Source organism: Ambystoma mexicanum, chromosome 2p, assembly GCF_040938575.1.
Source record: "Ambystoma mexicanum isolate Mex_15411 chromosome 2p, UKY_AmexF1_1, whole genome shotgun sequence".
NCBI lineage: Eukaryota > Metazoa > Chordata > Amphibia > Caudata > Ambystomatidae > Ambystoma > Ambystoma mexicanum.
Window position 1 is genome coordinate 963505582 of NC_090923.1, and position 13132 is coordinate 963518713.

The 13132-nt window shown below is 44.4% G+C and overlaps 1 protein-coding gene across 1 annotated transcript in view; it reads left to right on the plus strand.

Moving 5' to 3' along the window:
• The window catches only part of ANTXR2 (ANTXR cell adhesion molecule 2), a 491546-nt gene extending 478949 nt beyond the window's left edge, over positions 1-12597 (plus strand). The window contains exon 17 of the mRNA XM_069644750.1: positions 10008-12597. Within this exon, the coding sequence (XP_069500851.1) occupies positions 10008-10046 (39 nt within the window). The 3' untranslated portion in view covers positions 10047-12597. The remainder of the gene's footprint in view (positions 1-10007) is intronic.
• Positions 12598-13132: the final 535 nt, after the last annotated feature.

Here is a 13132-nt window from a genome sequence, read left to right on the forward strand (position 1 = left end):
GCCGTTTACGGTTGGTTCGCGATGCCGTACTTCTCACCATGGCGGAATGGTACTTTCCGCCGTGCTTGATGGCGTTAGGTGCATGTCCGCTGGGGTCAGAATTCGCGTACCGTTGCGCCATGGTGGTAATTGCGGCTTGGCATGGCGCGCGCGCGCGTACTTGGTGCAGTTAGCGTTGGCGTTCACTGCGGTGTCGCTAATGGCATCGTACTTTGCGGTGACGGGTCATAATCGCACCGAGCGCTATTCGATGGCGGTATTGCATTTCCGCCATCGTTTTTCGATTTCCGCCAGGGTCGTAATGAGGGCCATTGTCATTACTGTCATACTAGTCATGACTGTCACTTGTGTCACCTGCATGCTTCCCCAGGCACCCCCGCACTAAAACACTTCCAGACTTATGCCCTGAAGTGTAAAAGGAAGGTGTTAATGGCTAACACCTTACTTTAATTCCTTACTTTTGCACGCCGGCCTTCGAAAAAGAGCCCAACAATGTTAAAAACATCAGCACAGTGCCAAGAGAAACATTCATTCAATGTTTTAACCAAGGCTGTTCAGCTGGATTTGTACAAAGAGGGTGCAATCTAGCTTAGTTGCTGACATCATAAAGAAGTCCAACTCGAGAATTCTTAAATAATTCATTCTAATGTTTTGGAATGTGGCGGTCAGGTTTGCCTGGTACTTCCTCAGTTTACATAAGCTTATTGTGGGCTTCTAGTGCCACCTCGTGGTCACTATTGGGAAGATACTGATTTTTACTGAGAGACAGGCTTACAAATATTATGAACCCATTAAAACCAAACTAGTTAGTGCACACACCACGTGATGCTTTTTTCTTCCACTGTTTGTAGCTGTTCAAATTCCCAAGAAAAAGCTGGATTCTTTGTACCTACTCTTTTTTTAAAAGTGGTTTCACAACAGTCAGTCTGGAAGACATTGGGAGTTATTCAATAGTATTTGGGAGGGTGCAGTCGGTGGGATGTGTGTTCACTTCACCCGGTGGACGTATAGATTAGTAGGTGCTTTGGTGCAGGCAATTTGCCAAATGTTATGGCCCGATTCACAGAGCGTTTTCCAATAGGGTTTTGCCATTATAAAACTCTTCTGTGAATTAGGCCCTTTAAATGTATTAATATGACAGTAAACGATTTACTTAAGAGAATGCGGTTATCGCTTGTGCCTTCTTAAGAAATGTATAACAGTACTTGTGATCCACCTTTTTACAAGATTATAGCCTCTTTATGAAAAATAAAAGCAAGGAAGCGAGCCAACACAGGGCTTCCTCGCCACGACACTCTGTCATGTGGGTGTCTAGGATGTAGTACAGAACTCTATGCTGCAGTGTATCGAAAGACATGGCTTGATCCAAGAGCACCAGCAAACAGGCATCTTCCCCATCAACTAAGCACCAGGCATTGTCACACAGGTGCACATTGACTGACTCATTGCAATGTCCTGGTTGGAGACTTGATTGGTGGGAAAAAAGAAACAAATAGTGAGGTGAGTACTAAAGAAATGTTGTCACATGATGTTCCAGGCACTGTCCTGGGAAAGAAAGACTAATTATTCTGTGAAAATACAAAAAAGGTAGCAGGCTGTCCCTCTGTAAAAAGAACATGCAATGATAACCTTTCCTGTGTTTTCTTTCCCACTTTGAGAGTCTGCAGCCATCGCTTTTTGCTCACTGTACTTTTCACAAAGCAGAAATACATTTGCATATCAGTCATTGTCCCGCCCACAAGGGCAGTCCAGCACCGAAATGCTAGGCAAACCTCCTTTGAACAATAGTACAACTGACGAAGGCCAAGAGGGGCAATACGTCGAAAAGGTGATGCTGTAGGGAGAGTAGGGGAGGGCTAACATTTTTCATATTTTCTTAAAATGTCCTACAAAATAAGATTTAGCTTGTATGTTCCCAGCCATCCCAATTGAGAATACTCCTTTTAAATGTTACCCATACTGCAATACCATGTTCCCTTGGAAGGACATGCACCGCGTGTGCAACAGTTGCCTTCCAAGTCACCAAAACGACTCTCGGTGTAAGGCCTGCAGGCTCTTTAAGCCGAAAACGTTGAAGGCACATCGTACTAAAAGGCGGGGAGCCTATGCTATGCAAGCATAAAAGACATTGGGTGAGTCAACCGCTATCGCAGAAGACCTCGAGACAGAGGAAGCAGGGGCCGGATTCATAAGCAAAGCTGAAGAGCAAGAAATAGGTGAAACATTGATTGTATCCTTGCAGCCGGTCCTCTGTGCTGTAGGGCCGATGTCAGATCGTGCTCGTGGAGACATTCCTTAAGGCTGCACAAGATGCCCAAGCCCAAAAGACTGAACAAACACAAACACAGGCATTTGTCCGATATCTCCACTTCTATGCCAAAAAAGAAGAATGACAGGAACTGTAGCAATGCCTAAAATAAGGCCAGCGACCGGACACACCGGGGACACACACACAAACACAAGGGATCAGAGATTTCTAAGATCACGTCGAAACCCAAACAGAAAACAACCGAACAGAAAGTGGTCTAGCGGAGAAAAACAGACTCTGAAAGACATTGATTCTAGGAAAACACCTAAATAGATACAACACAGAATGGAAGAAAGAAAAAAAAAATCACACTCATCTATGGTACCTTATCTTCTGCGATGCAGAAGAAGTTTGTCACAGGACTTCCGGAATTAGAGGAAGACATAGATACAGACACAGGACAACCCAAAGGAACTCCATGGTCTGAGGATAGATTTTCAAATCTTCTATGAAAAATAGAATCCTGTATAGATTTTTGCGAGAAAATACTTACAAAGAGGAAAGGATGAGGTAGACATAGTGGAGGAAGTGGAGGAGTTATACATTGAAGTGGAGGATGGAAAAATAGAAATGTATCCAAACTACTACACCATGCCATCCCCAGAGATGACAGAACCTTCTACCTCATCCTCTCCTACGGTGGACCATGTTTTGGAACAACAGGAAGAGACATGAGGATGTCCTCAAGGAAAGGAAGTCCGCATCACAGGCTATTCCTTTATTAAAAAACTTAGTTAATAGAATTTCAACCTCGTTTGCAAAATCAGCGCAGACAAGGCCCATTAACCCTAGAATTGCGAAAAACTACAGATCAGCACCTACTGACCCCCCCCTTTACCTAAGGGGCCAGCACAAGGTTGACTCTCGTGTAGCAACTACCACTAGGAAAAGAGGGGTGCACCTCCGTCTACAAGTGAATTCTTACCAGATAAAGAAAGTAAAAAGATCTATGCTTTCAGGAGGAGAATCGCAACATTTGCCCCACATGAAGTTAGAATAATTAATGCAACTACTCTCATGGCAAGGTCTGATAGAGATCAAAGGGACACAATAGAACTTACTGATCAAGTAGCAGAACCTACTAGATCAGCAATGTTAAAGATAGCAGGAAAAATACCTTAAATATGGTGATAAAGAACTCACTGGCTGTTGCAGAGACAGCTGGTAGAATTATTATGGTGGCAAAAATGTTTTAAAAAACATGCTTTGCTTAGGGGCTCACGGTCTAACTCGAAACACAGGACAATCTCCTAGGCACACCAGTAGAGGACGACTGCCTGTTTGGTACAGCTGTAGACGAGGCTCTAGAAAAAGCAAGGAAAGAAAATGACACCATAAGAAGTCTGGACCAGATTTCAGGGAGACCCGTCCCAGAAAGGGGACATTTTGGAGGCATGCAGCCCTTTCATATGCAGTCCTACACAACACCAAGCCACTATCACTCACAACTGGGTAGCTCAACCTTCCAAAGCTGCCAAAACCAGGTATCTGGTTGTTACCCATGCTCCCTCCCTGAAAAGTAGAGGCGCTGGACCCGCCAACAAATAATTGCCCAGTAACAGTCTCCTCCAACGCAACCCTGTAGGTTACATCTCAGTTTAAACCCAGACATGGGAGGGTATAACATCAGACAAGTGGGTCTTAAGTACAGTAAAGAATGGGTACTACATCGAGCTATCAAGAAAAACGCACGTTCATCAACCCAAAAAGAGAAGCATACCCCTGGAACACCTAAAGCTTCTAATGGAGGAAATACAAGAACACTTTTGAAAGGGAGCAATAGAAAAAGTACCAGAAAATCAGCAATATACTCAGTTTATTTTCTGGTACGAAAAAGGACAAAACTATGAGATCACTGCTAGATCTAAGACCAGCAAACAAATATGTCAAACCTCGCAAATTCAGAATGAAAAGACTACAAGAAGTCGTACCCCTTCTAAAAGAGGGAAACCTTATGGCAATACTGGATTTGAAAGATGCATAATTTCATATTTCAACGTTCCAAAGTCACAGAAAATACCTCAAGATTCAAAATACTAAACAAGCAGTATCAATTCAAGGTATTCGATTTTGGAATTGCATGGTACCTTTTGTATTAACCAAGGTGCTTGCAGTGGTTGCGGCATATCTATGCCATAAGGTATACCAGTATACCCCTAAACGACTGGATGCACAAGAGTGCATAGTGCACACACAGCAGACAGTAGAATTGTTACACAGCCTAGGCTTTTCAATCCACGAGAAAAAGTCAAGTCTCATCCCAAACAGAGAAAAAGTTTCAAAACACTCGAACAGCCACAGCATACCAAACATATGAATGTGATTCCAAGTAGATGCAAGCTTACAGAAAGAAGAATACTTGGAAGTAATATTTGGCCTCTTATTAGTGATGGACCAATCATCAGCCTGTGCCTCGTTAATAAGTAATTACTGTGTTGTAGCCTCTCATGTACAGTGCACTGAAACCCTCAGGGGCCTGTTCATCACTATGCAACACTGCAGCAATGCATGTTTTTTTTGGGCGAAGGGATTGTGACTTAACTGTGTTCCTTCATGTATAGCAAGTATCCAGTGAATAATGATCACCATTCTCCAGCATTGGATCTTTCATAGATTCACATTCTGTGAATATTCCCTGTTGTGAGGCTCGGAATTGTCGGTAACATAGAGCAGTTTAAACTTAAACTGAAAACGTTTGTGCTCTAGTACAGTCATTTTGGGTCATACTGCCCACAGGCAATAGGACCACCTCCCTCAACTTCTCCCTTCAACTATTCTTCAGAAAATGTCAACTTTTAAAACTTTTTTGATGAAAGATTTTATGTTTTTCAATGTATTCTCAACGACCGGTGTTAGTGGCAACGTTGCTGGGTCCGTGGACCGCTCCCGCCGGCGGTAATCTTCGCTGACTTATCGTCGGCGTAGCTGGGCCTACCTCATGGCTGAGTCCACGAGGAAAAGCCTGTTCAAGGCATGTGCCCGCTGCGGATTGAAAAATGTCTAAGTGGAAGATCAGCACTACGACTAACTCTACTGCCCTCACCCTCACCACATCATTGAGGACTGTGAAATCTGCCAGTTGTTCTTCAATAAGATGCTGAGGGGCCATCATCTCGTGTCGTGGCTTGAGGATGCCAGCGGGGCCTCTGACTCCACATATGTACAAAGCCATGCCTCGCGCCAGCAGGGCAGGACAGCCCAGCAAACCACCTGTAGGAAGAGGTCTAAGATTCTTTTGAATTGCATTATGGCTTACCTTGTGCTTTCATGTTTGACATTGTTCTAGTATATTTGTCTACTAATCTACCAATGTTAGGGCTGCGCAACGCCTTCAGAGGTGACACATCCAAGTCTTTAGTAGTAGTAGTATAAGATGGGTCCCATTCTGGAGTTTCTGCCCAATGACAAGAAACAGGAAGCTATGGGGGATCTTTAATGAGGGCGAATTGGCGACAAACCTTCACTGACACAGGTGTTCGCCAGCTTGGAAATGGAGCGGTCCTGCGCAGTCAAGGTTGGCTCAAGGCCACAGACCTTCAACCTGATTCCAGTCCTAGGGCGTAGATATGCCCTTTGACAGCAAGGACCTATTTGGAAAAAAGGGGAATGAGGCTTTACAATCCATGAAAACAGACACGGAGATCGTCGCACCCTGGGCACACTACAACAGAGGTGCTAGTACTTTCACTCTGGGGAAGGTGCGTTATGGTAGGATTTAGCAGGACAACAGCACCACATAGCAGTCCTCGTCTCTCTACAAAACACTGAAGGGGTTTGCAGCACCGCTGTGTCTCCTCCCAACCTAGGGGCCAGTCCTGCAAGCAAGCATGACCAGCCTAGGGCCCGGTCTTCCTCCCACTTCAGAACCCCCATGGGAGGATGCCTGTCAAGATTTGAAGAATGGAAAAACACCATGACCAACAAATGGGTGCTATCTCTCCTCCAGCAGGGCCACTCGGTGGAATTTATAGGCTTTCCACCGGACATTACTCCTGCACACAAGCCAGAAAGGTTGCGACTCCTACTGCTGCAGGAATTGTGGGCTCTGCTACTGAAAGGTGCAGTGGAGAAGGTGCCGAAGTACGAAGTTGGCACAGGAGTCTATTCCCGCTACTTCCTGGTAAGGAAAAATGCACTGCACAACAAGTGAGGGGGTTGGAGGCCCATATTAGACATAAGGGTGCTAAACAAAATTCTAAAGGCACAAACGTTCTGTATGGTGACACTACAAGTTCTCTTCCAGCTACAGTAGGGACATTTCTTGGTGTTCCTCGACCTTGGGGATGCTTATTTTCACATCCCTATTTGCCGCTCACACTGGCACTTCCTACTCTTCATGGTGGCAGAAGTATATTATCAATTCAAGGCCCTTCACTTTGGCCTGCGTTCTGCTCCATGGGTGTTTACCAAGCGCCTCGCGCCATTGGTGGCTGACCTGCGGTGAAGGGGCATTCATGCATACCCGTATTTAGACAACTGGTTGGTGAGAGCCCCTGGCCTACCCGCTGGCAGAAGTCAACAACACAGCCACCATCCAATGTCTACCGCAACTAGGTTTCTTCATAAACTTCCAAAAGTCATGCCTGGTTGCATCACAACAGGCATTCTATCTTGGAGCAATACTCAATACTCAAACCTGTACCGCTAGGCCTTTGGATGAAAGGGTGGCGGCTCAGCAGTGCCCTGGTAACCCCAGTAGGCAATTACAAATCATTGTTGGGTGTAATTGTGCATCCCATTGATCACTCACAGCCAGCTTCACATGAGGCAGTTGCAGGAATTCCTGGATGCTCATTGGACACAGGTCTCAGGGTCCTGGGGCAACTGTATCATTCTGATATAGGCTTTCAGGCAGAGCCTTCGCTGGTGGTCAGTAAAGGAGCGTCCCTTCCCAGTTGCTGGACCATCACGCACAACGGATGCTTCACTGGGAGGCTGGGGTGCCCAATGTCAGGACCATCACACAAGAGGCCTATGGTCCAAAGAGGACAAGAGCCTGCACATCAACCTGCTTGAGTTGCGGGCGATTTTCTGAGCCCTGAAGTCTTTACTCCCCACCTGGCGGGGAAGGTAGTACGCATTTACACCAACAATACAACATCAATGTTTTATGTCCGCATGCAGGGAAGAACTAAGTCCCCCCAGCTTTCCAAGGAGGCCCAAGCTCTCTGGCATTGGGCTTTACAGCACAACATGTTTATCATTCCCGTCCATCTGCCAGGGATTTAGAACACTGTAGCAGACTCCCTCAGCAGGGAGTTGCACTCATGCAATGAGTGGGAGCTGCTCAAGGATCAACTTCACCTGTTGTTTCAGATGTGAGGTACTCCGACGATCGACCTTTTTGCCACCTATGACAACAGTCAGTGCAGACCTTTGCCAGCCGATTTCCCCTATCCAGACAGCTTGGGGGATGTCTTTGCGTGTCCATTTGAGGGTAAGTTCCTATATGCATTCCCCTGTCCCGATTCATCTGGTGCCTCAAGTCCTCCACACCTTCAGACTATCAGTGAAAACTGATATTAGTGGCCCCTGCATGGCCAAGACAGTTTTGCTACTCCAACCTCCTTTCCCTCTCGTCAACCCCTCACCTCAAGCTGTACCCAAACCAGATCACTCCTGTTCAGGAACCAGGGGTGTTGCTGCACCATAACCCGGCCTCACTCAATCTGACGACCTGGCTCCTGTGTTCTTAGAGTTTGGTTCTCTGTCCCTTCCACATGACTGCCAGAAAGTCCTGGCTCGAGCAAGAGCTCCATCCACATTAAAGTGCTACAGGAGCAAGTGGAAACGTTTTCGGGTGTGGTGCCATCATTTGCAACCTCGAACCATCCAGCCAGAAGGTCTGTTCCCTATCTGCTGTCCAGGCTCAGTCTGGCTTGACACATTCTTCAATCAAGGTGCACCTGGCGGCAATCTCCAGGTACAATCGCTTCACAGGGGTGCCATCCCTGTGGTCCCACCGGCTAGTGAAAGAGTTCTTACAGGAGCTGTTCTGGTCTTTTCCACCTGTCCGTCGCCCAGGGCCAGCATGGGAACACAAAGTGCTACTCGCAAGGCTCATGAGGCCACCTTTTGAACCTATAGAGCAGACATCCATTAAGCATCTTTCCTGGAAAACTGCTTTCTTGGTGCCCATAACATCAGCCAAGCGAGTGGGAGAAATCCAGGCGTTTTCCTCCAAACCACCTCATGTGATGTTTCACAAGGACAAGGCTATTCTGCGTACCAACCCAACCTTTAATGCCTAAGGTGCCATCCTTCCATCTTAAAACAACAAGTGGGTCGGCCCGTATTCCTTGGCACGTCAACGTCTCCAGCGGAGCGAACACTGCAACCGCAGGATGTTGTGCGCACCCTCAAGTACTATGTGGCATGTACTAAGTCGTTCCGTGCCACAGATCAATTGTTTGGGTCATTTGGACCTTCTGGGCCCAGGAATGCTCTGTCAGAATCCTCCATTTCAAGATGGATTGCAACCTGCATTTCATTCTGCCATAAGCAGGCCAGCAGGCCGCCTCCCGGCAGGCCGCGGGCACACTCCACTAGAGCAATGGCTGGTACCACTGCTTTCCTCTCTGGGATCCCACTGCCTGACATCTGCCATGCAGCTACCTGGAGATCGATGCATACATTCACCAGGTTCTACTGTGTCGACAGAGATTCTGCAGAAGAGTCTAGAGTCGGCCCGTCCGTTCTGCAGAACCTTTTTGCGTGAGGTTAATACGTTTCCAGTAGTAAATTGTGCTAGGAGCTTACCTCAGCCTGTATGTATGGTTGTAATACTGCTTTGTAATCTATTCACAGCATGTAAATCTATGAAAGATCCAATGCTGAAGAAGGAATAAGTTAGTTACATGTAACTCAGTTCTCCAGCATTGGTATCTTCCACAGATTCACATGCGACACTCCCATCTAAAACGCATGGCTCATCTTTTGGTTCTTACTGCCACTCAGATGCGCTTGTCAAATCCTTACAATGGCCGACAGGGGAGGAGTTAAAGTAGGTGTTCCTATTGGCTGTGGGCAGTATGACCCAAAATGATTGTGCAGGAGCACAAAAGTGACTGAAAGTTGTCAGTTTAAGTTTAAACTACTCTATGTTATCGAGGATTGTCAGCTTGACGACAGGCAATATTTGAATCTATGAAAGATACCAATGCTGGAGAACCGGAGTTACAAGTAAGTAACTTATTCCTTATTAATAGAGTACTTGACACAACCCAAAATTTCAGCACTGGCAGTGTTTTCAGATATCTGGGCTATGTGGGTGAATTTGGCACAACCAGTTACGACTTGGGTAGTTGAATTTTAGATTGTTCACGGGCAGCACTTATTTGAGCAACCTGAGAAACAGATCAGAGCTTAAATGGTTACTCATAACCCTTATGGAATTTCTGTTGTGGCCATTTCCATTTTGTTGAATCTTTGCAGCTTTCATTTGCAGCTAGTACACAACTGGCAAATTTGGGACACTTAGCTAATTTGTCACTCTCCATTCAGATCACAGATGTTAGTATTTTGACATTTGGTAGAGTTAACATTGTTCAGCCCTTTCCCCCGTCCTCCCCAGTCAGTGGACATCAGAAAATATTAAATCTAAACAGTATCTGATTATAAATTGCAACACTGCATTTTACCTAATGAAGCATTGTTATTTGGTTTTATTTTGTCTGATCGCATTTTTGTTTTGTTTTAGGGACGTTGTATGAACGTCTCCCGGGCCCAGTCAACATAAAATAGGAAGACGGACTCTCAGAAAATCTGCGCTATGCAGTAGTACGTTTGTGAATTCCACAGAAAAACGTCTGCCTTTCTGCACAGACCATCACTTTACCTATGGGCCTTCATGCCGACTGCGACCTCTCTTCGTTTCTTCAGTCATTCTGTTTTGAGTCTCTGACATTAGATTATGGTTTGCATTGACGATACAACGCTGCAGAGGTTAATATGTCAACACAATAAAACTAAAACAAAGAAACTACTAACAGAAGAAAGGCTCTCCAATCATCCTGAAAAAATGCCTTTTGGTGCAGGCAGAGGGATTTTGTTGTGTGGAAAAGACAAGATTGCCTGCTGTTATTGTAAAAATGAGGACTCTTAGCCATGAGGCAAAGTAAAGCCCAATCCAATCAGACTATGGAAGACCACAGTTTAATTGCCTTATGGTAAAATCAGTTTGGAAACTTCCTCTGCATGTACAACTCTCTTTGTAGCGCACCAAAATGGGAAACATCCCAGAAACGTGCTTATCATTCCAACACTGGATATGCAATGGGATGTAGAAAGAAGGAATCAAGGTTTTGGGAGATGCAAGCGTTTTTCTTGTTAGCTTTTCAAAGACCCCTTTCTGCTAATATGTACAGGAAGGGTGACAGGTGAGACGAAAGAAAACAGGGTGTTTAATAAAGGAGGTCAGTTTGTTGGCAGCCATCTTGTATAGTGTAGTGCCAGCGCAAAGGCTTTGACACTGCAAGTGAGGTATCCTCTTGTTACGCAGTCAAAGTGTAGGGACCCTGGCTCTGCCTCAGCTATATAATATATAGCAGTTCAGGAACGATTTCCTTTTTTCATTTATTTCTTTTTTATCTGTATATAATAATGGTATTGTCATAAAGCTGGTTTCTTATGGCAGATTATGCAACAAAAAATGTCAAAGGATGCTACACCTCCACAATTCAACAACCCTCTGCATGAGAATTTAAAACTTGCATTAGCATAGTGGAACGTCAGCCTTACAAGACTGTGCTTATCTGTATTGTGCCTTTAGACTTAAAGAAACTATCACTGTACAGAAATGAATTTCAATCATCTGGGATGCTGTGCATTTTAGTTAGGTGTCATATAATGCTGAACGTACGTGTGTTCTAATTTTGTAGAATAGGCACTGAACTGGTCATGGACACATTCACAAAGCGTGTCCCATGAGCCAAAGCCTAAGAAGGGAGAAACAAGGCAACATCAGCTGAGGAAAACGGAAAGAAATGATGTTGCTACTTTCAGTGTTGCGCTTCAAATGAAAAAATCCAAACCCAACCCAACCTCCCCTCTTTTGACCACTGGTACCCAACGTGGGGAGACGTTGTCTGCTACGTTGTTGTCTGGGTAACCGCAAGCCCTCAGATTAGCGTCACCTCCACCACTTGACCCAACTGTGTAATCCTTTCTGGGCCAATCCCTATATTTCTTTGTCTCAGTTCATTTCAATAGCAAAATCGGGTGTGGGGGTGCTAAAAAAAATAATTTGTAAAAAGAGTGGGTAGTGATATATAAGATCAGCAAGTCATTTACTTGAGCACTGGTGGGGGCAGTGGGATATTCTGCACTAGGAGCAAGTGAGAACTGTTTTAATGACACTAAGAGCTACCTGCAGCTTAGAAAGTTCATCAGTACTTTTACCGCTTCATTTTTCTGAAGTTTGAGGGCTCAAGCATGGTTGCCACCCACAAGCTATTAGGGAGCATATTCCTACATTAGTTCTACTACAATGGGCAAACCCCTAAGGCTTATCCAACCTTGCACCCACTTTGATCACTCAACCTCACTTAAGAATTCACGCCTTTTGGATAATGGAAACAACATGAAATCCATACTAACCATGTATACAACGTGCACCACAAACATAAGGTCTCTTGGAGATTAATAGGTGATATTTCTATGCAACATAATGGTACTCTTTTTCTCATCCCCAGAAGGATGAAAATCTATAATATACAGTTAATGCACTGAAACTTTGAAGCATGTGCACCACTCACTATCTCGCTGGCAGAAACTTAACTCTGATCATGAAGCTTTTTAAACTGGGCATAGGGAGCGTTTAAATAAACTCAATAACACCCGGCAAATGACTTGGTTTGTATTACTGTGCCCGTGGCAAACGCATCTGGTACAGAGATCCATCCTTCCTGCCGCATCATGGGAAGCGTGTTGTGTGGTGAATTGATGTTCATTTTGCCAATACATGCTGCACTAGAAAGGTTGCACAAGGCATCTTAGATAAACTAAAGAGCTGCAAAAAAGGATACATTTTATGGTGTGCCTGTGCTACAGTTGTAAAGTAGTTATCCTAACCAAAAAAGGGTACATATGTCAATCAATTATTGAAAGAGGAATTCAATATGTTTTATTTTAAGCCATGCTCAGAGAGCAAATTGCACTAAAATAGTTCCACAGTTTGAAATGAATGCAGAATATAAAGATGTTTGTTGATGTGTGAAAATGCAATAGTTATGGGTCTGTTGTTGCTTGTTTGCTGCCTTAAAATGTGTAAATAAAATATTTGGATATGATTTTGAATTGTATCTCTTCCTTCAGACATGAATTTTGTGAGGATGAGAAATTGATCTGTGCAAGGGTAATTCTGTGCCTTCCATTTAAAGGCCTAGCAGGAGATTTCATAGTCAAGCTGGTGTCTTTCTGATGCAGGTTAAACAAGTGTTCACCCAGGCGTACATCAGGTCAGACTTGCTTTTTTCAGAATAGCGAGATGAAATATCCACATAAAACAGAAATTTTAGGTAACTATGTGAGTCAATACGGGTCTAAGATCAGTGGTCTTCAAGTCTGGTGCTCAAAAGCCAAATTAATTTCATTTATAAGGATATCCACACAGAATCAAATAAAATACATTGAATCTAAATAGGAGTTATCCTGAAATTCTGGTTTCATTGGAACCCTTGAGGAGCAGAGTTAGTAATCTCTGCTAGAAGATACTCTAACATAACAATGAAAAAGTCAAATAGTGAGATTTCCAAAGTGCGTGAAATTACTTTTAACATATGCTCAATTTAGAACATGAAAAGTAATAGAAAGGGCAAGTACTGG